The sequence below is a fragment of the Chiloscyllium plagiosum genome, unplaced genomic scaffold (genome assembly GCF_037043375.1).
Source record: "Chiloscyllium plagiosum isolate Xiang-an unplaced genomic scaffold, Cpla_swu_hap1 HiC_scaffold_15, whole genome shotgun sequence".
Taxonomy (NCBI): Eukaryota; Metazoa; Chordata; class Chondrichthyes; order Orectolobiformes; family Hemiscylliidae; genus Chiloscyllium; species Chiloscyllium plagiosum.
The window spans coordinates 42,100,777-42,128,685 of record NW_028270153.1 but is presented as its reverse complement, the minus strand read 5'-3'; the positions used below and the strand labels follow the sequence as shown (position 1 = coordinate 42,128,685).

The following is a 27,909-nucleotide window of genomic DNA, read 5'->3' as shown; positions in this document are numbered from 1 at the left end:
AAAAGGAAAATTGGTGCTTGTGTTGCAACTGTATGAAATCGTGCCTTCTCTCCGGTTGACTTTTGCAAAGAACTCAATGGATGATGTGGAAGTCTTTGGAGCTCACGCATAGAGAGGCCTGGGGTTCAGAAATCAATTACCTTTGCCCCTCCTGGTCATTTTATGCACACATACCATGAGCACCATTGGAAAATCAAAATGCTTTTGTTGTTTCACTTTGAATGGGAGCCCATGCATTTGTTTTGGAATGCTTGTCTCTCACAAGGGATTCTCCAGCAGAGGGGAGAGAAGGGGCCCTGAGATGTTGTCAGTGCCTGGTACCTGTATTGTCATGTAAATCCTTCGGATGGGGAGGGGGGCGGAGCTCTGGCTTTGCGCTGCGGCTCCGCCTCTGGGTGGGCGGGGTTACAGTGACGTGTTGACGGTCTTTGGGGGGTGGGGAGGAGGAGGAGGTGGCGAAGCGCCGCGCACCTGCAGCGTGAAATTGACACACAGAGAGAGACAGAGGCAAGAGAAGAGCCCCAGTGCAGAGCCACACAGAGACAGCAGCAGGCAGCTGAGAACCGCTCCACTCTCCCACTGCATGAACAGCACCGAAACGCCGCTAGACAGGGGCTTCATTTTCACCTCAACTTTGCCCGACTTTCTTTTTTTTCTCTCTTCCCGGTGGGGGGGTGGTGGTGGTGGTGGAGGGGGAGGTTTGCAGTTAGCAGGATGCTAACCTCCGCTGCCATCCTTCCGATCGCACTGCTTATTTGCTCAGTTCGGGTGAGGGGAATAATTCTTGTTAATTGCTAGTGATAAATGCATTTTCTTACACGGTGCCTTTGCGAGCCGCAGTTATCGCGAAAGCACGGTTTGGTCGCTTGTCTTTATGTTTCATTTCTGATATGTGTATGGGTTTAGTGCTGTATTGTTTCCCAAATGCTTCAAATTGTGGTTCTACTGCCTTTTTATTTTTTTTAAATATACAAAACTGCCCTGCTTCCAGTAGTTTTAACCCGCAATAAGTTTGAATGGGGAATTTTCTGCTTGATCATCTCAGGCATCGGCAGCGGATGCTGAAGGGAGACTATCCTCGTGTCGGACTGGATTTTCTGAAGATGTGTATGCCGCGTTTGTTTCAAGGAGTGTTTTAGAAGGCCAGAGTTTTCTTAAAGGTAAGGGCGATGAGATGTTTAAATGCGATCCTCTTAAGACAGGCTTGTGCCCAGTACCGTTATTTCGCAAGGGAGGCTTGAGAGATCCGTAGTGCAAGTGGCAAATCGCCAGACAGTGGATATGTGTAAGGAAACCTCTCCTCACCCACCCCCGACGCGACTCGGCAGCTTTGATAAAACTTTCGTTGCCGAGTTCTATCGGAAGGCGAGATGCACAGGCTTTTAATTTTTTGTCGTTGAACCGATGTTTGCTTCCTCTGATGCTGGCCCGGTGGCTGCGGAACCTGTTTCTGCCTAATGCAACCACTAGCTATTTCTTCAAGCTGTGTTGATGTATAGCTCCACTATATTTCACTCGTTGTGTTAACAAAAAAAAATGTGCTTTAACTGTGTTTGAAAGCTGTCCAATTGAATAGAGACCTTCACTGTTTAGAGAAACGGTGTAAATTTCATTTCATTCTCCGCCTGTTTCTTGACATGAATGTAGTTTGAGTTTGAACCTTGCAAACTTTGTATCTGTCAAGTATTTGTGCATCGATGCGTGAGATATGTCTGTTTTTAAAAGCAATTTTCACGCGGGGATGGGGGAGGGAACACCAATTGTTGAGAGCTGGATTTGTACCATTGTTCTATGTGTAAACCAATCTGCGAGTTTCATTGATCCCAATTCCCTTGGCAGGGTTTCTCGGTTTTATTTTATTGGGATTTAAACACGGGCGAATGGGAGCAGGATAAATGAATCAGTGACTTTCCGAATAAGGGGAACACATTGTGGTGTTTTATGCCCGCGTTTTAAACATTATAGCAGTTGGATACATTCGCTCTAATAGAGTGGACTTTTTGAGTTTGCCAAGTGAAGTCATTGGTATCCAGAAATTAGGAGTGAAAAGGCTGTTATTCTTGCTCTCTCAGTTGCGTTTCCGATCAATCCATGGAGGGTATATTTTGTTCCTTTTTACTTAAGGTGGCTGCTTCTTATGGATTTTTACTCAACAAAATCATGGATCAAATTTGATTGTCTTGAACTGATGGGACTAACGATCTCCTAAATGTGACGGTGTTGACCTCAACAAACATGGGTATTCATTTGAATATCCATTTTGTTGAGTCTGGGCAGACTTTATTCTTTTCGATTGTTTGTTTGTGCTGAAGTGCGCATCATTGTGATAAGGTGACATTCAGTTTTATTTCCTGAAAAAGTGGAAAATGTATGAAAAAATTGAAAGGTAAACACTGAAGTGACATTATGGTTTTTTTAAAAAAAGTAATAATAAACCAAGATTTGGATGTACAAAGAGTTCCTATTAATTGAAAAGCTAACATCTTCATTTGCTGGAAACTGAGGTGATTTAGTGAAAGGTACAATTTTTCTGTATTGTGAATTATTGGTGATTCCTAATATTTCCAGTATCATGTCAAAATATTATTTTCATCAGTGATCAACTAATCAGTCATTTATGAAGTTAATTTCACTACTCAAAATATTTGGCCTTTCACACTCCTCCAGAAAATATAAGGGTTTTCCTTCCAACTGCAGATAAGCTTATATGCTAAAACTTGTACAATTTGAAGAAACCAAAGCTGTGAGATTTTGAATAATGACATCAGATGCTTCAAAAGCACCAGTAGTGCAAGAAATGAATGAATTGTTTTTTCTGAATGACTAAATTGTAAGTTTTATTTGATCTGATGATTTGAAAATTGTCTGCAAATGTTTACGTTGAGCCCAAGTTTGATATGGAACACCAAAATTACACATCATACCCAAGTGGCAGGGGAAATTTCTAAATAATAGTGAAATCTAGAATTTAGAATTGGAAGATTTTTAAATTCTGTCTCTGCACCTAGAGATGCATGACACAGACAAGCTACATGTTTACATCTGTTTCCATTGCTGTTTTTTTTTCTTGGAGCTAGTCATTTTCTGTTGCCAGAGGCAACAGAATTTGTGGGTGCCCCAGTCTGCAGCAAGCGTACCTGACCAGGAAACTACGATTCTTACCACCTCCCATAGGCACACAAGTTGAAATGTGGAGTTACCTTTAGCTGATTTGTGTTTGTTTGAGCATGGTCACAGCACCTAACCTGTCTGTCTGGTATCAAATTAGATATTTTCAACTTCATTGACATCCTCTTCAAAGATAAAGGGCCATTTTGAGTTATGACAATGGACATTACAGACTTCTGTTGTTACTTACTTCTGTTTTTGTATAGAAAATTCTTTACACCGAGGTAAATCAGGTTCAACCTTGAGCCAATTTTGCAATTATCAATTCGTAGACTAATGTTGACATAACATTATATTATACATTATAATGTTACGATACCAGAACCATTCTTGTTTTCTGAGTTACTGTTACTTAAACTGAAAGCTCTTTGTTATAATTTGTGTAAAAATGATTGAACAAACTTCTGCTTACCTTTTTTAGATATTTCTTTGCATTCCCTTATGCATTTTTAAAATGTTAGTTGGGCTAATTGAATATAACCTATTCATATTATCTACACTCTTTAATTTTCTAAGTCTACAGTATTTCTTCTTTCTTTTAAAAATTTCATTCTTTCTTCAGGCACTTGACTTTGCACTACCTAAGAAGTCGATACTAATTGGCTGCTTATGCCAATTATGCAGAAAGAATTATGTTTATTGGCTAGACACCAATTTTAACCCCAAGTTTGGTGATTTAACACTTGGTTCTGAAATAGGTGAGGTTTTTCAGCCCTCATTTATTGTGTTTGGTAGCGCTTACATATATTCCTAATGGCATACCATCCCTAACTATCCAGCGCTGACTTGTCTTGAGTTCTCAATTGAATATTGAAGGTTCAGAGAAAGATTGGTCCCTGCTTGGTACAGTGCAATGTGACATTAATAAGATCAGGGATGTTAAAATCAAAGTATTTGGAAGCCAGGAAGTTTAGAGTACTCCTGCTCTGGCATCAACAGAGTAAAAGTGTGCATGTTATTGATTTCTGGAGCCAGACAGGTGTTAGATGTAAATATTTGGGCAGTTTAATTTGAAAAGAATTTTTATACAACAGCATACTTGTCATTTTTAAGGTCAAAACTGTAACAACGTCAATCTTGTAAACCTTAGTTTCATGAATTTATATTTTATGCATTGCTTAATACTATAATGATTGAAGATGGTCTGTGTGTGAGCTTGCATGTTTATGTGACATTAGTTGTCCATCCAGACCAGGCAATTTAAACATCAATTTTTTTGAACATAAATTCATCACTTAAATCATTATAGGTATTTTAATTCAACGTGAATAAAGTCATCAATATACCCTTTTATTAATCCCGATGGAACTCAGGCCCATTGGTTTTGTCACTGACGTCTGTTTTGGGTAACAAAGGCCAACTGATCCTACATATGGCCAATTCTTTTTAAACTGATGAATACGTAAGTGTTTTTTAAATTTCAAAATACTTTCCAGACAAGAATGGTCATCCAAGGAGGCAGTTTCTTTTTGTTCCTTGTTAGCTTTTCACCCAGACTCCAGTACAATTGCTATAGCCTATGTAAAACATCAGGAACTTCATAAGTAAATTAAATCCCACAACAATAAATATTGAGAAATATAAGTATGGAACAACTTTTTTCTGGTTTAAAATATAGTTTGATTATCAGATCCTGCCCATATTTACCATGTCCAACACAAGAGAATCCAACTATGATCATTTAATGTTCAATGGCCTTACCATCACTGTTTCACTAGCAGACATCTATTGCCCAGAATCTGAATGAGAAGAGCGACATGAGTACTATGTCAAAAACTAGGAATCCAGAGGTGAGTGACTCAGCTCTATCTTCTCAATCCTTGCAAGCCATTGGCAAAAATCCAGAGTTTGATGGAATACTCTCCATTTGCCTCAATGAGGGCAGCTCCAGCAACACTCAAAGCGTGATACTATCCAGGACCAAGCAGTCCATTGAGTTGCCACCCCATCCACTACCTTCACTTTTCACTGTCTTCATTACCGCCATAAATGCTACACATGGTTACACTGCAGTAACTCACCAAGGTTACTTGAAACCTCCCTCCGAAACCATGATCTCTACTAACCAAAATGATAAGGGCAGCTGATGTATGGAAACACCACTGCCCGCAAGGTCCCCTCTGAGCCACTCATGATTCTGATTTGGAAAGGTATTGCTGATTCTTCACTGCCACTAGGTCAAAATCTTGGAACTCCCTTCCTAACAACAGTGTGGGGATTTCTATGGACCAAGGACTGCAGTGCGTCAAGACACTTAACACCACCTAGTTAAGGGCGGTGAGGAATGGGTAACATGCTGGTTTAGTCAACAATACCCACATCCAGTTATATTCTTTAAATTGGCCACAACTCCAGTCAAAATTGGAAAATTCATCTAATCCAGGAAGGCTCTTCAAATTATATCTTTTCTAAGATATGTAGGTACGAGTAGACACTGACAAGTTTTTTTTCATGTATTTACTTAATTTACTGAGACTGACTAGTGTACACCAACTTTAAAGTATTAAATGATTCATGTTACTTAAAGAAATGTTCAGTGTTAAATTTGGTTCCTCATAAAAAAGATCATTGCTCCACTTTATTATAAAAGTGTTGTGGTGATGAAAACTATTTTCAAGTAGTTAATAAAACACTAAGTCACAACTGTAACGAAAAATGAATTATTACATTATGCCTGATTAGCACTGGTTCATTGAAGATTTTACTTTTGTGATTTATGTAAATATTTTTTAACAAACTGTGGCCTAAATAGCTTCAAATTCCAGTGCGTTTAGACACAATTTCCTGAACTCACTTCAGGTACAGGCTTTACTTCTGGATGTAGATTAAAGAAAAAAGTGAAGATTATTTGATCAGTTGCTTTCACCTGTGTGGTTCAGTTTTCATCTGTTCACTCTTTTTAAAAAAAAATTTCTGCATCTTCTTCTGCTGTCCAAAGGATTATCTGTTTACTCTGCAACATATTGTCCCTTTAATCCACGTCATCTTTCCCACCAGCAGAGCTGTTCACAACGTTCCAGGAAGTTATCTGATTTTCCAAGGCTAATACAAGGATTAATACAGCAGGATCTTGATTCCTGTTTTTCATTATAATACCTACCTCTATAAATAGCACTGAAGGGACTGTGCTGACATGTATAATAGAACCACTTTAGTACGTGATTTTGTTCAAGTAAAGCCACTAATTTAGTTTGATTAAAATAAACTGATGCTTGAATGTTATCTGTTTATAATTTACGTTCAATTGAATTGGAAAATTAAAATCAATGAAATAGCATTTAAAATATTACTGATTTGCATAAATTGGTTCTGGTCAGTGACAGTGCATCTCCAGGTGGAAGTTCTCATTGCTGCATCTAGGCGGGTTTTTACATTTTAATGAAAAAGGAAGGTTGTACAAATGGGATTTAAATTTTCTCTCAGATTTCCAGAAAATTCCCTGTTCAGTCCCTAACAATCTGTACTTAATACTTTCATATGTGGAAGCCTTGCAACTCTTGAGAGCTGAAGTTAGTTTTTAAACATATGTATTCAAAATCACTTGCCTAATTCCAGTAGTGTACTCAAATGTATTGGCTACAGAAAGATGATATACTAAGATCCATGGAATAGAGATTTACTTAGAATCATGAAAACTTTTTTTGTGTGCAGATGTTGTTATTTATATTTCACAAACAATGGGATAGATCTTAAATTCTCTATGTGTGACTGAGTTAACAGCAGTGTTAAAATTTAAGGTGGGTGACATGTAATATTCCTATTACACTGCTATTTATTCTCCCACTTTGCTAGGCTACTGATATGCCTACCTGAATCAGACAGGGGACACCCTTTTGCTTTATTTTTTCAGGGAATGAGCATAGATAACTATGCCTTTATAATGTCCTGTTGGCCAGATGGTGCATCATAGAGGTTTTACTCAGTAAAACATAGGGCAGTAGAGAGAACAGACAGTTGGATATAGGAAAAGTAATATTGTGAGGCAAGAAGCAGCATAAGTTGCTGCCATGGTCTATGAGAATAATGAGGACAATTGATATCACTGGGGTCTCTGCTCCCCTCAGGCCTGTAGGGCTACAAGCCAAGAGGGTTTCTGACCCATCCCAGTGTAGTGAGCAGCAGTGGAATGCTAAACCAGCTGGTCACTTGCTGTGTGGAATCTATCCATATGTGTGTTAACTGGAATTCAATTGATTCATTTTAAACTATTAAATATAAAGTTCAGTAAATCCTACAATATTTCTGAAGTGATGTGGATTTATTTTTATCGGAAGCATTTAAATACATGCTTTAGAAATAAAATGGTAAATTCTTTCTTTTCCCCCAAATGAAAGGCCAAAATGTTTTTAAAATGAAACAATTGTTATGGCTGGGAAGGGGTCCATGATTTGACAAACGTTGTGTTGTACAGTTTGTGCTGGATCATCAATTTAAAATGTTGTAAATAGGAATTATGGTATCTTGCAAATGTTGCCTTTAGTGGGAAGACTGTATTGCATTTGACAGAAGTCTCGAACTGGCACAATTTGCACTTTGTTTCCTTTTGGATGTTGGACCTTGCATTTCTCCATATCAGGTCAAGATGAACATAAATTTCTGCTGATTGTGCACAGGGTCTGTTTAAATTCTTAAATCATTGGAAAAAAAAATGCCAAATACAATCATTTAGGAAGTTATTTTTCTTGACTCTGTTATTTTACTACTCAAAATGGTCAACATTATGCCATAAACTGCCTTTCCTTTGCAATTCTGTCTGTCCTGCATTTTCATTTTCCTATATGTTCCCACTTGCCTTTTCCAATGGTTTGTACTTCTGTGCCCATATGTATCCAAAAATGGTAAGCTCAATACATTCCTCCTCATCAACATGATGCTAAAACTGACAGCATTTTAAGAAGAAAACTGGAAATGCCCAATCTACCTGGCTGCAGCATCATTTGCGGGTGCTGTCAGTCTCCTTTTGTTTTGGTAGATAAGTCAGAAGTGACGATGATGACAACTTCAATTTCTACAGCACAATTAATATAATTAAATTCTCCAAGGTGATCCGCAGAAATACTTTTAATCAAGATTTGTTACTATTGTTGGGAGATGTTAAGGCAAATTGCTAAAAAGCTTGGCCAAATGGGTTTTAAGGGATATCAGAAAGCGAGAAAAAGAGGTTAAGATCTTGGTGTCTCAGCAGCTAAATGGTGGTACAACTTAAAACTAAAATTAACCAAGAGACAAGAATTAAATTGATTGCACAGGAGCAGAAAAGTCCTGTTAACTCCTGTTCTTTCAGAAAAAAAGGTTAAACTAAAATTCTTTATTTAATTCTATACACTTTTCTTTGCTTTCTCTGTTTGATCTTGATGGTGTGTAATATTGGTTTTTTTTTTGTTTGACCTTAAATTGATTTTAAATTAGATATCAGTTTCTTCCCAGTATTGTTCACTTCTGTAACATAATCTATCTTCATTGTCACTTCTAATGAAATTTTAATGTGCATTTGTCAAATCCAGGCTCAGGACTTTTCCTGTGCCTTTTCCTCACAAATCATCCAAACCATATAAATTCAACTCGACAGTGGCCCTGCCTGCATCCTGTCTTATACCAAATCCATTAATTTGATGTAAAGTATGCAATCTCATTTGGTTACCCCCACACTCCAACTTGCGTTGTGAAATAGTTTGGGATGTTTTTACGTATTGAAAGAATTATGAAGTTGAATCCAAATTCCAGGCACTTAGTTCTAAGATTTGTGTATCTAATTCTATCCTCTGTATGCTTTAAATTGTGCTTGCTTTTAGAAACACCATCAACCCAAAAATAATGAAAACAATTCTTACCATGTGGAATGGTCTAGCTTGATTTAACAATTAAAAGTTCTGTTATCCATTCAAGGGATATTTGAGCAACTGTTATGCCCCAGTATGTTCTGAACTTGAAACCGACTTCCATACATTGAAAACTGATTATGAAAAGCTGCAAAAAAATCTAATGATTATCTAAGTTGTTCTTTCATTGGAAAAGCTTCCCTGCACAAGTGGTGGGGAAAAAAGGAACATATATTGATGTTCACTTGGTTCAAGAAATGTTGCTGGTTCAGATACAAAGGCTCTGAATGTTGCAAACTCTCAATGTATGAACACTGTATCATAGGACCAAAAAGTGTGGTGCTGGAACAGCACAGCTGGTCAGGCAGCATCCGAGGAGCAGGGGAATCGACGTTTTGGGCATAAGCTCTTTATCAGGAATGAAGCTTGTGGGTTAAGGGGGCTGAGAAATAAAAGGATGGGGCCTGCAGGAAGGGCAGCTGGGAGTGCGATAGGGAGGTGAAGGTGATAGGTCGGAGAAGAAGGTGGAGCGGATAGGTGGGAAGGAAGATGGACGGGTGAAGAGGGCAGTGCCAAGTTGGAAGATTGAGACTGGGATAAGGTGTTGGAGGAGAAATGGTGAAACTGGTGAAATTCACATAGGATCCTGAAACCACATGGGATCGAAGATGGAAGGTGAGGCGTTCTTCCTCCAGGCATCGGGTGGTGAGGTTTTGGTGATGGGGGAGGCCCAGGACCAGCAGATCCTTGGTGGAATGGGAGGGGGAGTTAGTGTTCAACCACCTTCCACCCCACCAACGTCTGGATACATCATATCATACTCCACCATTTCCACCACCTACAAACCGACCTCACCATCCGAGATATATTTCCTTTCCCACCCCTATCTGCGTTTCGGAGAGACCATTCCCTCCGTGACTCCCTTGTCAGGTCCACACCCCCTGCTCCCCCCCCCCCCCCCGCACCAACCCACCTGGCACCTTCCCCTGCCACTGCAAAAAGTGCAAAGCCAGCACTCGCACCTCTCCCCTCGCCTCCATCCAAGGCCGAAAAGGATCCTTCCACATCTGACACAAATTTACCTGTACTTCCATACACGTCGTTTACTGCATCAGTGCACCCAATCTCCTCTACATTGGGAAGACAGGATGCCAACTTGCGGATCAATTCAGAGAAAATCTCTGGGACACCTGCACTAACCAACCCGTGACCTGTTGCTGACCACTTCAACTCCCCCTCCTACTCCACCAAGGAGATGCAGGTCCTGGGTCTCCTCCATCGCCAAACCCTAACCACCTAACAATAGGAGGAGGAAAGCCTCATCTTCCACCTTGGGACCCTCCAACCACATGGGATCAGTGTGGATTTCACCAGTTTCCCCATTTTCCCCTTCCTCCACCTTATCTCAGTCCCAAACTTCCAACTTGGCACCGCCCTCCTGAACTGTCCTACCTATCCATTTTCCTTCCCACCTATCTGCTCCACCCTCCTCCGACCTATCACTTTCACCCCCTCCCCTCATCTACATATCACATTCCCAGTTCCCCCCCCCCCATTTATCTCTGAGCCCCCTTGGCTTACAACCTCATTCCTGAAGAAGGGCTAATGCTCAATGTCGATTCTCCTGCTCCTCATGGTGCCTGACAGACTGTGTGCTTTTTCAGCACCATGAATTTTGACTCTGATCTCCAGCAACTGCAGTCCTCACTTTCTCCACTGTATCATAGGATGTATAACTTACCTAGTTATCCACCTAATTGGAAAAGTACTTTAGACTTGAAGAACACGTGATGAAATAACCATTTTTAGTTTTGCGTTTTAAAAATATCAGAAGTTAGAAAACCATCCAGCCCACTTTTGTCATCTCAGTAGCCAAGATAACAAAGAACTAAGTTAGAGCACATTGGAAGAACCCCTACTCGCACTAAGTTCAAGTTATCTGAGAACCAATCTCCTGGAAATCTGACTGCAAGAAGCATTACAGCTAACTGAGAATCCTCTGCTTCACAAAATCTTGACTTCAATTGAAACATCAACTTATCTAAGAAACCAGTGGCCTACAATGAAAGAGATTGAGACAATTGTAAACTATAATTTTTTTGCTTTACCTTGATCAGTATCTAACCTTTTTGTATGTGTGGGTAATAGGTAATACAGGTGAATGAGACATTGCATTTTAAACAGGCAGGATAAAGTATTTGTTAGACACACAACCTGCTGCTTGAAGTTTTAAACTGGGACAATCACACTGGTGAACAAATACCTACTCTTCTATACAAACATGTTGATCAAGGGCAATAAAAAGGAATGTGCAAATACTGTCCATGACACAGTTATGATTTAAAACTGTCTAATTTTGATTTAATGGTGTATTTTTAGCTTTAGAAATAGCCAAACGTCATATTCTAGGTTCAAATAAAATCAGTTGGTGTTTCAACCCTAGTTCCATTTGGATAAGTCATTGGCATCAGACTGTCATGTTTGATATTAATAAACTCACCAACTTTATCTGAGTTGAAAGAAGTTCATGCTGAAAATTGGAGGAGCTTTCCTTTTGCAATGCAGAAATATTGTCCAAGTGAGCAGAGTTTGTATGTGGAAATATGCTATGCCTGGCCTAAGAGTCTGTAGTGATTGTAACGTGGTCAACCAGGTAGACTTTTCATAATGAGTTCCTTTGATTGAGGCTGTTAACCTGGTCCAATCAGGGAGCCATGGCTGACACACCGGAGTGTCAGCCTACTCAATCTGAGAAGTGGCTGTAAGGAAGCTAGACCAGTGTCAAGTACAATGCACATGTAAATAAAGGGTGACTTGGTGACGGGATGCCAGCCTCTCTGTGGAGTTATTTCAGAGGTGATGAGAGAAAAGAAATATGCTTATTAAGAAATTTGCTTGCAACAGTAGTATTTGATTTGGGGTAAGCATTTCTGCCATCATGCCATTATTTGAGAAGCGTGACTTGTTCGATCCTGCTAATGAAGACTGGGCCCAGTATTTGGAAAGAATGTTTTTTTTTCCAGCAAATGAAATTGGGGTGGATGCAAGTGATAATTCTCCTGAGAGCTTGTGGATCCACAGCTTTGTCAGTTATTAGGAGCTTAACGTTTCTTGAGGCAACAGATACGAAAACCTTTCAAGAATGCCCTGATTTAGTTAAGCAATATTATGACCCAAGCTGCCTCTAATTCTAAAAATATCGGCTTTACTCAGCAGTTCAAGAACTAGGAGAGTCTATGTTGGGATCTTTGACGAGGTTAAGACAATTAGCAGAGACATGTGACTTTCATTTAACCTTTAATGAGATGCTGAGATCCCATCTGGTATGTGGGATTAATGATGTGACCACGCAAAAGCACTTGCTAACTGAATCCCAACTGGACCTGAAAACAGGCACAACAACTGGTTTTATTAGAAAATGTGGCAAGTGGAGCATATGAATAACAGGGTATTCCAATGGAAGTGGACACCCTCACCAGTCTGACTGAGCCTGGGGGAACACCATTTGATTGGAGAATTGCATATCCTCATTTGGGACATATCCTGAACAGAGAGACTCTCGGTCAGCCCACAGCAAACTCCAAAACAAAGCTAAGCTTCAGCCAAACGGTTAACATTTTCTTCAAGATCTGGGCTGGCAAGCCACTATATATTTGCTGCTAGTATGAAGACTTGGGGCAGCAAGAGTCCCACTAGACCTGAATTGAGCAAGAGAACTTGTAAGCCGGTATCCGTAGAGTGCACATCCTGGAAAGTCCACTTACAATAAAATTGGTTCTGATTTGGATATTGCTAAGCAATCACAATAAACATCTGGTTAAATAGGGATCTGGTTCTAATGGAGGTTGATACCAGCATGGCTGTATCAGTGATGGCAGAACCAGTCTTTTAATAAAAGTTGCTCTGGATTCCACCCTTTAAGTTTGTGCAAGACTTCAGCCAGACTGAGGAATCTATACTGGGGAACCTTTTACAGATTAATACTACAATCTCTTCGATTCCGGACTCGTGCAAAGGAACTGGTTCAGTTCCCACTGATAATAGTAAAAGGCTCGAACTCAAGCCTGATGGGGCAAAATTGAGAGATTGACCGAGAATGACTCAACATTTTGCAAATAGAAAATGACTGCCTTGAGTGAAGGTTCTTCAAGAAGATTGGGGGACTAACAAAGGAGCCAAGGTCATTTTGCATATTGACCTGGAGGTAATTCCATGATTCAGGGCCTGCCCAAGGCCATTTGCCTTGCATGCAAAAATAGAGATAGAAAGCGAAGGAATCATCAAATCAGTACATTTTGCGGAAAGGACAACTGGTCATACCAATTGTGAAGCCTGGCAAGTCTGTTTGCTTTTCTGGGGATTTTAAACAAATGGTAAACTGCTTTTTGCAGCTGGATAAATACCCAAACCCTCACATTGATGCAAAGCTGGCAGGGGTGGGGGACTGTCCTTCACAAAGGTGGACATGAGCCATATGTACATGCTTTTGCAGTTAGATGAGGATTCTCAGAAGTATGCTACAATTAATATCCATGAGGGTTTGTACCAATTTAGAGACCCCGTTTGGGTTATCATCAGCCTATGCCATTTTTCAGCAGATGATGAACATTTTATGTGGCCGACCCTGGATTGCTATGTATCTAGATGACATGTTAATGACTGGGAAGACTAATAAAGATCTCTTCGACTTGGACATTAGTCCTCGCACATTTCTCTCAGGCAGGCATACACCTTTATAGAAGGAGACAAATGTGCATTGCAGGCACCCCAAAGGACCTACTTGGGCTACAGAGTTGACAAGACTGGATTACACCCATTGGAAGATAAAGTGAGGGTGATTGAAGGTGCCCTAGCTCCCACATCTGTACCAGAGTTTAGGTCTTTGCTTAGAATGGTTAATTATTATGGAAAGTTCATATGTAACCTGGACTCTATCCTGGTACCTTTCCATCTGCTATTAAAGAATGGTCATCCTTACAAATGGACTCCTAAGCAAAACCTGGCCCTTGGAGAAGTGAAGAAGTAGCTATCGTCATTAAAGGTGAGGATATATCATGATCCCAAGTAAGAAGTGGCGCTGATATGCGACACCTCCCTACACAGTATTGGGGTACTGTCAACTCGCAGCCCAATGGAGAGAAACATCCAAGAGTGTATTTAATAGCTGCATTAGCCATATCTAGAAGGAAGGTGTGGTAGTTATCTTTGTTGTGAGAAAGTTCCGCCAATGCTTTTTGAAGGATGTAAGTTTGTAACAGTAACAGACCACAAACCCCGGCCAAGTCTAGTCAAAGAGGATATAACTATGCCAGCCATAACTTCAGGTTGAATTCAGCGGTAGACTCTCAATTACAAGTTGGAACACCATCTGGGGGGGAGGGTAGCAAATGTGGATGCCTTGAGCCATCTCCCACTGCCAGATACACCACTGGTGTTCTACCACTGGAAGAGTCTATTCTGCTTGGAAACTTGCTGGTCACCATTTCGGTCACCACTGACAACATCAGACAGCGGATACAAAAAGATCTGGTCCTGGCAGAACTAAAACAGCTGGTGACAATGGGGGAAACAAAAGGGTCATTGCAACCAGAACTGAAACCTTTCTGGACCTGGCAAGACCAGATCACTGCAGAGGTTGGCATTTCTTTATGAGAAGAAAGATTGTCCCAAGCAAAGGTCACTGCCAGATACTGGCTGAACTTGACCAGGGTCATCCTGGGTTTCAAATGAAGATGAATGAATGCTTTTTAGCTGCATTGGTGGGGCAATTCCCAGAATGCCAACAAGGTCAAACATTATTGGCAGCAGCTTCCCCATTATTTGGGGGAATGACTGAGTAAACCCTAAACTCCGATGTCAACCTATGCAGGTCCTTTCATGGGCTGAATAGTCTTGATCAAGAACAAAATGGTTGGACCTGCATAGTGTTCATTCATCAAGCACGGACGACAATAGAAAAGCTGTGAGCATCTTTTGCAATACATGGTCTCCCAGAAGTGCTGGTAATAGACAACAAGCCACCATTTAACAGGGTTTTTGAGTATTTCCTCAAAATAAATGGTATTCAGCATGTAATGACAGCTCTATACCATCAAATGGTCTGGCAGAAAGGGCAGTCCAAACTTTGAAGGCAGGCTTAAAGAAAGAGCCTACAGCTTCATTTAATACCGAACTATCCCAGTTCCTATTTTAATTCTTGGATATTCCCCACCAAACCCCCCCCCCCCCCCCCCCCCCCCCCCCCCACCACCACTCCATGCGTGGGTAAGAGGAATGGTCGATGTATGTTATGGGACCTGATCTCACAAAGTTCAGATAGGTGAGGCTGCCCTGAACAAGCACATGGATCACATGAAAGCTGCAAACTCAAAAGGGGAAGGAGCAAAACATACCCATCCCTCATAACAACTAGAAAGGCTGTCTGAGGCCATGGGTACTCCCTCTCCATCTCGCATTGAAGAAACTTCTGGGATCTGAGATAGGCAAGATGGATGTCTCTGTCTCAAGACCTTTACCAGCTGAAGGGAAGAAATTTAATTCTCCCAAGACATCCTGGGCACAAGGAGCGGGTTACAGTCTGGTACGTGCTGCTCTTATCGGAGGCTGAGTCAGAGGAACCGGACCTGGTTTGCAAACTCCCCAGGAGTGGCTAGAAGACAAATAACAACAGGCTTGCATCTCTGGAATTGAAGGAGGAGGAATGCAGTGATTGTAACGAGGTCAGCCAGGTGGACCTTAGGAGTTCCCTGATGGGGGCTGTCAATCTGGCCAAATTAGGGAGCCCTGGCTGACAGATATAAACAAGAGTGTCAAAGCTTCTGTGCACTAAGAACTGGCTCAGAGCAAGCTGGACCAGTCTCAAGTACTATGAGGATATGAGTAAAGTGATTTGGTGACAGTATGCCAGCCTCCTGTGGAGTTATCTCAGTGCCGTTTTAGGGATATATGCATATTGAAAAAAGAAGAAAACATGACTTTCATTCACAGCTTTTGTCTCATATTGCAGAATGTGTAAGTTTCTTTTATAAGCAAAAATTCATAATCAAGGTAAATGAATAAGACTGACAAAAAATACTTCAGGACATTGTAACCATCTGGGGCTAAATTGGAGATACCTAGGCAGTTCCCACTGACCCACTCCCCACACTGCTCACTGTATTGAATTTAATTACCAAATGAAAATTTTTATAAAATTAACATCTGTTTAAATAGAACAGTTGCATTTTATCACTTCATCACAGTCAATAATGTTAAATGAGCTTTCTGAAGTGTTGGCATTATTTTAGGCAAATGCAGCACCCTACACTGTAAGGTTTAAATTTGATTGTGTTGCTTGATGCAAGATTGTTCCACACAGTCTCCATCAAATAGTTCTGTGGATTGTTTGCATTCATCTGAACAGTTACATGAACCCGATATAATGTTCTATCAACAATGAGCTAAAGTGTGACCCTTGATGTCCACAGAAGTGGAGCAGGACTTGAACAAATAACTTCCGTATTAGAGGTTAGCAGGTAGGATAGAAAACATTTCTTGTCTGGCAATTATTTGACGTACATTACAAGCAAAAACAATTGAAGCAGGAATAAAAAGGGGTAAGTGAAGTAGATAACTGGTTAATTTATTATTAAATGTTCTGTTTATGGGGTCTGTAAAGTCTTCAATTCATGTTATGTCACCTTACCTGAAGATGCAGGGTAAGTATATGCCTATTGCGTATTATATCAGCACTGCTGATAATCTGCTGAAAGGAAAACTTGAAATTGACATTATGAAAAGAGCGTGTCAACACATCTGTGATGATTAATTAGGAAAATTTGATGAAGAATGCCAAGGGACTCTTTGATTTTACAATGTGGAATGGCCTATTTAAATCATTATTTTTTTCATAATTTGTTAGATTATGGCATAATTTGAGGGGTCAGACTGAAATGAACTGGTTCAGTGACAATTCAAATGTCTAACTTTTAAATTTTTTTTCTATCTAATGAGAAGTTTCAAATTTCATCGCTTGTGGCTAATGTGTGGTGGATTACGCTATATCAATTGGTTGATGAAATAAAAGGAGCCATCAGTAGGAGCTTAAACAGGAGTGAGACACAAGATTGAGCCTCTAACAGAAGTTAGAGCAAGTTAAATAAAGCAGACGGGTATGGCAGGGAATGAGGAAAGACAGATGAATTAAACTGAATTTATTTACTTCAATACAAGAGGCCGGACAGGTCAGGCAAATGAACTCTGGGCATGGGATTGGGATTTAAAGCTAATATAGAGACATGACTGAGGAAGGGACAGGAGTAGGGAACACTAGATGACAAGAGATATTGAAGCTCTTGCCAAGAAAATGGAAGAGGCATATGTCAGGTATAGACAGCTGGGATCAAATGAATCCCTTGAGTAGAGGGACTGTAGGTGTAACTTAAGAGGAAGATCAGGAGGGCAAAAAGATGATACAGCTTTTGGCAGATAGGGTTAAAGGGAATCTTTTGGATTCTCCTTAACCCTAAGTATTTTAAGGGCAAAAGAGTAACTAGGGAGAGAATAGAGCCCCTTTTAAACATGGCCATCTCATTTGCTGAACCACAGGAGATGGGTGTGAACTTAAATGAATATTTCTCATCAGCATATAACGTGGAGAAAGACATGGAAGCAATGGAACTCTGGGAAATAGTGATATCTTGAAAAGAGTCCACATTACAGAAACTGAAGTGCTGGAGGCCTTAAAATGCAAAAAGGTAGATAAATCCCCAGGACTTGATCAAGTGTATCTGAGGACATTGTAGGAAGCTAGGGAAGAAACTTCAGGATCCCTAACAGAGACCTATCTTTGAGAGCTATGTCTATCAGCGAACCAAAGACTGGAGGGTGGTTAATGTGCCATTATTTAAGAATGGCAGCAAGGAAAAGCTCGGCTGAGCCTTGTGTCTGTCAGTTGTGGATAAATTGTTGGAGGGATTCTGAGAAAGAGGATCAAAATGCATTTGAAAAGGCAGTGACTGATTTAATAGAGTCAGCATAGCTTTGTGCATGGGAAGTTGTGTTGCAAACTTGAGGTTTTTTTGAGGAGGTGGCAAAGAAGATAGATGGAGGCAGAATGGTAGCTATTGTCCACATGGACTTTAGCAGGGCCTTTTGATAAGGTTTCGCATGGTAGACTGGTTAGTAAAGTTACTATAGTTAGAAAGTGGGATCCAGGAAAACTAGTAAAATGGATGCAAAATTGGCTTGACTGTAGGTTACAGGGTGGTGATAGAGGGTTATTGTTCAGACTGGAAGCCTGTGACCCGTGGTATGCTGCAAGGATCAGTGCTCGGTCCATTGTTTATATAAATGACTTAAGAGTATAGGAGGGCATGGTTGGTAAGTTTGTGGATGACTACAAAATTGGTGGTATAGTGGACAGTGAGACAAAAGTTATCTAAGACTTGAAAGGAATCTTGAGCAATTGGGTCAAGGTGCCAAGGAATTGCAGGTGGAGTTTAATTCCAATAAATGTTGGGTATTTCATTTTGGTAAAACAAACCAGGGCAGGACTTGCACAGTTAATGGAAGCGCTGTCTAACAGGGAGACCTTCAGGATGCGATACATACTTCCTTTGAAGTCACTGGTAGACAGTGATGGAGTTTGACAAACTTGGTGTCATAGGTCAGAGTCATAGAGATGTACAGCACAGAAACAGCCCCTTTGGTCGAACTTGTCTATGCCAAGCCAGACAACCCAACCTAATCTAATCCCATTTGCCAGCACTTAGCCAATAAGCCTCTAAAACCATCCAGATGCCTTTTTTCAAATGCTGTAATTGTGCCAGCCTTCCCCACTTCCTCTGGCAGCTCATTCCATGCACTCACTACCTTCTGTGGGAAAACGTTGCCCATTAGGTCCCTTTTTATCTTTCCCTTCTCACCCTAAAACTATGCTGTCTAGTTCTCAGCTCCCCCACCCCAGGGAAAAGACCTTGTCTATTTATCCTATCCGTGCCCATCATGATTTTATAAACCTCTATAAGGTCACCCCTCAGCCTCCAACACTCCAGGTAAAACAGCCCCAGCCTATTCAGCCTCTCCCTATAGCTCAAATCCTCCAATCCTGGCAACATTCTTGTAAATCTTTTCTGAACCCGCTCCAGTTTCACAACATCCTTCCAATAGGAAGGCGACCAGAATTGCACGCAATATTCCACAAGTAGCCTAAACAAAGACCTGTACAGCCGCAACATGACCTTCCAACTCCTGTACTCAATACTCTGACTAATAAAGGCAAGCATACCAAATACCTCCTTCACTATCCTATCTATCTCTGACTCTACTTTCAAGGAGCTATGAACCTGCACTCCAAGGTCCCGTTGTTCAGCAACACTCCCTAGGACCTTACCATTAAGTGTGTAAGTCCTGCTCTGATTTTGCTTTTCCAAAATTCAGCACCTCAAATTGATCTAAATTAAATTCCGTCTACCACTCCTCAGCCCATTTAGCCCAGCTGAGCAAGATCCCATTGTAATCTGAGGTAACCTTCTTTGCTGTCCACCACACTGCTTCAGTATTCACTAAGGAAAGGGACCTTGTTGTGAATGAGAACTTGGAGGAACCAGGAAATGGCTTGAACAGATCGAAATTGAGGGAGTTGATGTGCTGGAAATTTTGGCAAACTCGCTCTTGCTCCCTCTCCCTCCCACCATGGGAGTCATACTAGGGATTGGAGGGAGGTGAATGTTCCTCTTTTTCAAGAAGGGGAATAGGGAAATCCCTGGCAATTTCAGACCAGTCAGTCTTGCATCTGTAGTCAGCAAGGTTTTGGAAAGAATTGAGGGATAGGAATTATGACTATTTGGAAAAAGCATAGCGTGATTTAAAAGCAGTTAGCATGGTTTTGTGAGGGTTAGGTCATGCCTCACAAATCTTATTGAGTTCTTTGAGGAGGTGAAAAGACAAGTTGATGAAGGTCAGGCATATCAAATGACTTCAGCAAGGCATTTGATAAGGTTCCCCATGGTAGGCTCATTCGTTAAAGTCAGGAGGTAGGGGATACAGGGAGATTTGGCTATCTGGATTCAGAATTGGTTGGCTGACAGAAGGCAGAGAGTGGTTGTAGATGGAAAATATTCTGCCTGGAGGTCAATGGTGAGTGGTGTCCCGCAGGGCTCTGTTCTCTGCTTTTTGTAGCTTTCATAAATGACTTGGATGAGGAGGTTGAAGGGTGGGTTAGTAAATCTGCCGATGACACAAAGGTTAGAGGTGCCATTAATAGTATCGAGGGCTGTTGCAGGCTGCAGCGTGACATTGACCGTATGCAGAGCTGGGCTGAGAAATAGCAGATGGAGTTCAAGCTGGATACATGCAAAGTGATGCATTTTGAAAAGACCAACTTGAATGCTGAATTTTGGGTTAAAGACCAGATTCTTGGTAGTGAGGAGGAACAGAAGCATCTTGGTGTTCAAGTACATAGATCCTTCAAAGTTGCCATCCAAGTAGATGGGGTTGTTAAAGCATATGGCGTTATGGCTTTCATGAATGAGGGATCGAGTTTAAGAGCCATAAGGTTTTGCTGCAGCTCGACAAAACCCTGATGAGACCACACTTGGAATATTGTGTCCGTTCTGGTCACCTTATTTAGGAAAGATGGAGAGGCTTTGGAGAGGGTGAAAAGAAGGTTTACCAAGATGCTGCCTGGACTGGAGGGCTTGTCTGAGGAAGAGAGGTTGACTAAGCTCGGACTTTTCTCTAGAGAGAAGGAGGAAGAGAGGTGACCTGATCCAAGGTGTAAAAAGTAATGAGAGGCATGGATAGGGTTGGTAGCCAGAGACTTTTCCCCAAGGCAGGATTGACTGCCACGAGGGGTTAAAACAATGACTGCAGATGCTGGAAACCAGATTCTGGAATAGTGGTGCTGGAAAAGCACAGCAGTTCAGGCAGCATCCGAGGAGCAGGAAAATTGATGTTTCGGGCAAAAGCCCTTCATCAGGAACACGAGGGGTCGTGGTTTTAAGGTGTTAAGAGGGAGGTATAGAGGAGACATCAGAGGTAGGTTCTTTACACAGTGTTGTGAGTACACTGAATGCATTGCCAGTTGTGGTGGTGGAAGCAGAGTCATTAGGGACATTTAAGTGACTGCTGAACATGCACATGGACAGCAGTGAAATGTGGGGAGCATAGGTTAGGTTATTTTATTTTAGAGTCATAGAGTCTGTTTCTGTGCTATACATCCCTTTGGTCCAATTTGTCCATGCCAACCAGATATTCCAAACCAATCTAGTCCCACCTGCCAGGATCTGGCCCCTCCATATCCCTTAATGCTTCCTATTCATATACCCATCCAGATGCCATTTAAATGTTGAAATTGTACTAGACTCCACCACTTCCCCTGGCAGTTCATTCCATACACATACCACCCTCTGTGTGAAAATGTTGCCTCTTAGTTCTCTTCTATATCTTTCCCCTCTCACCCCAAACCTGTGCCCTCCAGTTCTGGACTCCCTCACCCCAGGGAAAAGACTGTCTATTTATCCTATCCAGCCATTTATGATTCTACAAACCTCTACACCCCCCCCAGCCTCCGATGCTCCAGGAAACAGCCTCAGCCCATTCAATTTCTCCTTATAGCTCAAATCCTCTAACCCTGGCAACATCCTTGTAAATCTTGTCTGAAACCTTTCAAGTTTCACAACACCTTTTCCGATAGGAAGGAGACCAGAATTGCACGGAATATTCCACCAGTGGCCTAACCACTGCCCTGTACAGCTGCAACATGACCTCACAACACCTGTACTCAATACTCTGACCAATAAAGGAAAGCATACCAAACGCCTTCTTCACTATCCTATCTACCTGCGATTCCACTTTCAAGGAGCTATGAACCTGCACTCCAAGGTCTCTTTGTTCAGCAACAGTCCCTCGGACCTTAACATTAGAACATAGAACATAGAACAATACAGCACAGAACAGGCCCTTCGGCCCACGATGTTGTGCCGAACTTCTAACCTAGATGAAGTACCCATCCATGTACCTATCCAAATGTCGCTTAAAGGTCGCCAATGATTCCGACTCTACCACTCCACGGGCAGTGCATTCCATGCCCCCACCACTCTCTGGGTAAAGAACCCACCCCTGACATCTCCCCTATACCTTCCACCCTTCACCTTAAATTTATGTCCCCCTGTAACACTCTGTTGTACCCGGGGAAAAAGGTTCTGACTGTCTACTCTATCTATTCCTCTGATCATCTTATAAACCTCTATCAAGTCACCCCTCATCCTTCGCCGTTCCAACGAGAAAAGGCCGAGAACTCTCAACCTATCCTCGTACGACTTCCTCTCCTCTACATTAAGTGTATAAGTCCTGCTAAGATTTGCTTTCCCAAAATGCAGACCTTACATTTATCTGAATTAATCTCCGTCTGCCATTTGTCAGCCCATTGGCTCATCTGATCAAGATCCTGTTGTAATTTGAGGTAACCCTCTTCGCTGTCTACTAAATCTCCAATTTTGGTGTCATCAGCAAACTTACTAACTATAGCTCTCATGCTCACATTCCAAATCACTTATATGAATGATGAAAAGTAGTGGACCCAGCACCGATCGGCAAGCTGGCTCAGTGGTTAGCACTGCTGCCTCACAGCACCAGTCACCCAGGTTCGATACACACCTCAGGTGACTGTGTCTGTCTGTGTGGAGTTTGCACATTCTCCCTGTATCTGCATGGGTTTCCTCCCACAAACCAAAGATGTGCAGATCAGGTGAATTGGCTGTGCTAAATTGCCCATAGTGATAGATACATTAGTCAGAGGTAAATATAGGGGAATGGGTCTGGATGGGTTCCTTATGGCACTCCACTGGTCACAGGCCTCCAGTCTGAAAAACATCCCTTCACCACCACCCTCTGTCTTCTACCTTTTTTGAGCCAGTTCTGTATCCAAATGGCTAGTTCTTCCTATATTCCATGAGATGTAACCTTGCTAACCAGTCTCCAATGAGGAGCCTTGTTGAATGCCTTACTGAAGTCCATATAGATCATGTCTACTACTCATCTATCCTCTTTGTTACTTCTTCAAAAAACTCAATCAAGTTTGTAAGACCTGATATCCCACACAGAAAGAGCATTGAATACAGGAATTGTGATGTCATGTTCCTGCTGTCCAAGACATTGGGTTGGCCACATTTTAAGTACTACAGCACATATAATTATGATTGTCCTGCTATGGAAAAGAAGTTAATAAGCTGGAAAGGGTGCAAAAAAGACGTTCAAGAATGCTACCAAGATGAAAAGTTTATTATAAATAGGGAGTGGTTATGCTGGGAACTTCCCTCCCTCGAGTGTAGGAGGGTGATGGATGACTTAGGGATTTACAAAATCTTGAGGGACATAGAAAAGGTGAATAGCCAAGGTCTTTTCCCTAGGTAGGGGATTCCAAAACTGGAGGCATAGGTTTAAGGTGAAAGGGGAAAAATTTAAAAGGGACCTGAGGGTGGTGCATATATGGAATGAACTGTCAGAGGAAGTGGGAGAGGTGGGTACAATTACAACATTTAAAAGTCATTTGGACAGGTCCAAGGATAGAAAAGGTTTAAAGGGATTTGGGCCAAATGTAGATCAACTTCGGAGACCCAGTCAGCATGGACGAGTTGGGCCTAACTGCCTGTTTCTGTGCTATGTTTCTCTAACTGAATTGGGTCCAACTGTGGAGTTAAGTGAAATATAATGCATATGAATTGAAGGAAATTGTGAAATATTTTTGATTCATGGGAAAATTTTAATAATATCTTAAAACTATACAATAGGCTAAAAGACCTGCATGCCAAATAATACATGTTTTATTCTCATCACTCAACTGACCAGAACGTGGAATGTTCACAGTTCATTCACTTATGAAATGAACTGTGGTTGTAATTCATTAGATTGTTTTTATCTCAGCTATTTCAACAATTACGAAGTTCAAGGATAGCATGACTGAACATCCGCTTATCATTGGTTACAGTTCAATTTCTGTTGCATTTTCAGTGGAAATGTACTGATATGTTTTTTAAAAAAAAACCTGGTGGGAGGGAAATCAAATTTCATGTTATTGCACCATTCTTGGTAAAATCTAAATCTTCATTCTGTGCGCTGTTGGACCGCTTAATGCTAAGAGTTAACTATGCAGAACTAATGTTTAATTTGTCCCAGAAAAGTCAATTTTTGTACTACCTTAAAGATACATGAGTAGATATTACACTCTGCCGAAAGGAGCAACACCTCGAAGCAGGTTGATATTGTTCAGTGGTCCCATGTTTAATCACAGATTGCTCTCTTGCAGTGTTTCTGCAGTTAACTACTTTGCCAAATGAACCGATTTGAAAACTGATAGGGAACTTCAATTTGTTGATTCGCCGCCAGGAGAAAACTCTCTGTCGCGTGTAGACTCACACTGTAACTGAGGAGACGGCAATCGCTCCGTTTTCCTCCCGGGCTGGTTTCTGAAGCTGCCCGGGGCTCCCTCTGCAGGAAGGCGGGGACCGAATTCCAATGTCGCAGGCGCCATACAGTATTCATTCGTTACACCTCAATAGTGGTGACTTGTCCCACATGCAAACCTAACCGGCAGCCATTGTCAGAGATTTGACATGCGGAAGATTAATTTGAGCATGGTGTGACAGGAGAGGGCAGGGGATTGGCAACTCGGAGCTGTTTTCCCATGGCAGGGTGGGGACATTTCTTGCGTTTGATTTTCTTGGATTTTAAAGTCAAACGTTGACTGCCTCAAATTCTGTGATTTTCCCAATGACTTGCACAGTTTTGTTATATTCATTTGTGGGGTGTGGGTGTCGTTGGCTGGCCCACATTTATTGCCTGTCCCTAGTTGCCCTTGAGAAGCTGAATTGAATTTATTGAATTGTGAGTTGTCTTCTTGAACTGCTGTGGGTTGTCCCACAATGCCCTTATGGAATTTGAGAATTTTGACCCGGTGACAGTGACCATTTGACTATTGTACTTCTGAATCAGGATGGTCAGAGGCTTGGAGGTGAACTTGAAGGTAGCGGTGTTTCCATGTATCTGCTGCCCTTGTCCTTTTTAGAAGGAAGTGATTGTGTGTTTGGAAGGTGCTGTCTGAGGATCTTTGGGGGGTTTCTGCAGTGCATCTTGTAGATGCTACACGCTGCTTGAGTGGTGGAGTGAGGGAGTGTATATTTTGCTAGTCAGGCATGCTGCTTTGTCCTGTGTGGTCTCAACCTCCTTGAGTGTTGCTGGAGCTGCACACATCCAGACAAGTAGGGAGTATTCCATCACATGCTTGACTTGTGCCTTTGATGGTGGCTCTGTTAGCCACTATGGATGTGGCAAGTCCAGTGGAGTTTCTGGTCAGTGGCAAGCCCCCAGGTTGTTGATATTGGGGGATTCAGTGATGGCAACACCATTGTCATGGGGCAGTGGTTAGGTAAACTCTTATTAGAGATGATCATTGGATGTAACAAAATGTTCTAAGGTGCTTTTTGAACAAAATTTGATGAAGGCAGATGGTCAAAAATATCATCAAATAGATAGGTTGGATTCAGGGGTAAAAAACCTGTTTTTAAAGATCAATGGTGGAGAAGTTAGGGAGGGAATACCCAAGTGTCAGCCTGGGAAGTTGAGGGCAAAATTGCCTTTGGACAAAGACTTGAAATCTGGGATGCACAAAAGGTGTGAAGTGGCAAAGTGAAGTCATTCCTTTTGCAATGAGAACAGATTGAAATCTTGTTTATTTCATAGTTGCTTCCTGTATCATCACTTTCAGATCCAACATTCCTTTTTAAAAATATTTTCACAATTTGTGATTGGATGAATCTTCCTGTCTGCTACACTTCAATAGTCTCTTGAATGACTTAAGATCAGTCAAATATCTATCCGCTCAAGTTCATTTGGGTTGGAGTCAGCCCTTGGGGGATATAAGTAAAATTCCAACTTACTTTTACCATAAAAAGTAATACATTTTAAACAATACATTACATCTGCCATTAGTTTTGTACAGTTTTTGAGCAGTATCTTTGGGGTGTGATTGAAGTGTAGTTGAATGTCAGTGGTCAGCTCAGAAGAGTTATCTCGGTCTCATTCTGGTAGCTTTAACAAGCAGTTTCCTTGAGCATTTTTTTCTTTCCTTAGTGAAACAGCTGTTTTGTAAAGTTTTTTTTTTGTTTAAAGAAAATCTCTTTCCCTGAAATTGCACCCAGGATTGTCAGCATGGTTCTGATTGATTCAACTCTCCTCGATAATCTCCTTCCTTGGGTATTGAAAACTAGATTGAAACATCTAACCAGTCATATTGAAGATTATGATAAATTGACTTCTAAAGCTAGAGTTTTGAAGAAAAAGCTTTTTGAAATTCTTCCAAGTTTTAGAAATTACATGGTAAAAGTGATAGAACAACATAATTTAAAATTTTTAAATTATAACATAGCTAAGGATATTATTTTGGAGATTGGAATTTCCAACTTAGACAAATTATGCTGTTCATTTGCTCGCTCAATAATTATATTAGTTGATCTTATTTCAGTATCTGATTGGTAACTCAAAGCCAAAATAGTGTAAACAAATGAAATAAGTGTATTTTCTGGGTTTCCATTTATATATTTTGTTTTTGTGAGCAGATTGGATACTTGTGGTCATTCTGAACTATGGAGAGGAAATTATATAATGGGTTTCCTTGCATTGCAATATTGAGAATGAGCTCTTAGCAACTACTGAAGTTAAAAAAAAAAGTGATACCATTGCTACTTGAGGGAAATGTGTAATTGCATTAAAAGAATCTTTAACAGCATGTCTACTTTAATAAACTGGAAAGAAATGAGTAGTAAAAATTCTTATTTTGTGCAATCACATTAGCAGCAACTGTTTTGGATATATTTGAGGTTTGTTCTTCTCATCTATATCCTTTGGCAACACGTTTATAGGATATGTACTATTTCCATTTCTTGTTGAAGATGACCAGTTTCCGATATCAATTGCAGGAGCTAGCGTGCGTGCTATCAGTTTGCTCATCGCTATGGTCAATGCTCATAATAGTCTTTAATCTTTTTAAGCCTTTTTTAGGTGATGAAAAGCTTACTTACATAATTCAAGAGATCATGTATTACCTTAAGAGCCATGCTTCAAACCGGCAGATTGTTTTGACTTTTCATGATTTGATTGGGTGCTTTGAATAATCTCATGAATATTAACTTCATATTACCTTTACTGCACATCTTTCTCCAGAGCTGTCAAAGGGGGAGAAAAGATTTATGTCTACAATACCAGTAAACAGCTCAAAATATTCTCGAATGAGTAAAATATTGTTTATAACTGAATACTTTGACCTTTTACTTATAAATTGGGTGAATTTTAACCTATTCTGCTTAACAGAAAACTGAGTGCAATGCATATTTTTATATTCCATTCAATTTTACTCCTTGGTTAAAGTCAATGCAGAGCAAAATTTGAATGAGTATATCAAGGTCGAAGCCACTTTGATCTGATTTGTTTATTACCTCAATTCTAGGAAGCTCCTGGTCAACACACAAGGTTAAAGCTAAACCCCAAAATGACTTATCTCTAGATTTTTAACCCGAGTGCCATCACTCTCCGTGAAAAGATTAATATTCCTGTTTATTTTTGTGTCCCAGTAACTTGGAATAAAGCACTACAGAAAGAAGGTTTCTCACAAACTTCTGGCAAATAAGTGACCAACTCTTTTTTGCTTTGTGATTTTTCTTTAAATGATCTAATGTTTGCTCTGGGTGTCTATCAATTTTCTAAATTTGTCGCTTTTTTTTGTTTTAGCAGCTAACCTAAGTAGAGACTTGTTTTTCATGGTTATGTTAAAGTATATTCAAGCCATTTTGTTTCGTCCACTAGTGTTGGATATTGAAGGAATATGCTAACTTTTGTTAAAATTAACTTAGGAATAATTCTAGATGCAAAATATTTAATTTATTCTAGT

At 40.8% G+C, this 27,909-nt stretch overlaps 1 protein-coding gene across 1 annotated transcript in view; it reads left to right on the top strand.

Annotated features, from left to right (window-relative positions):
• The first annotated feature begins 495 nt into the window (after nt 1–495).
• Nucleotides 496–27,909, top strand: part of LOC122560076 (cadherin-4-like) — a 673,208-nt gene continuing 645,794 nt past the window's right edge. The window contains exons 1-2 of the mRNA XM_043710292.2: nt 496–768; nt 1,046–1,160. Of these exons, the coding sequence (XP_043566227.1) occupies nt 715–768; nt 1,046–1,160 (169 nt within the window). The 5' untranslated portion in view covers nt 496–714. The remainder of the gene's footprint in view (nt 769–1,045; nt 1,161–27,909) is intronic.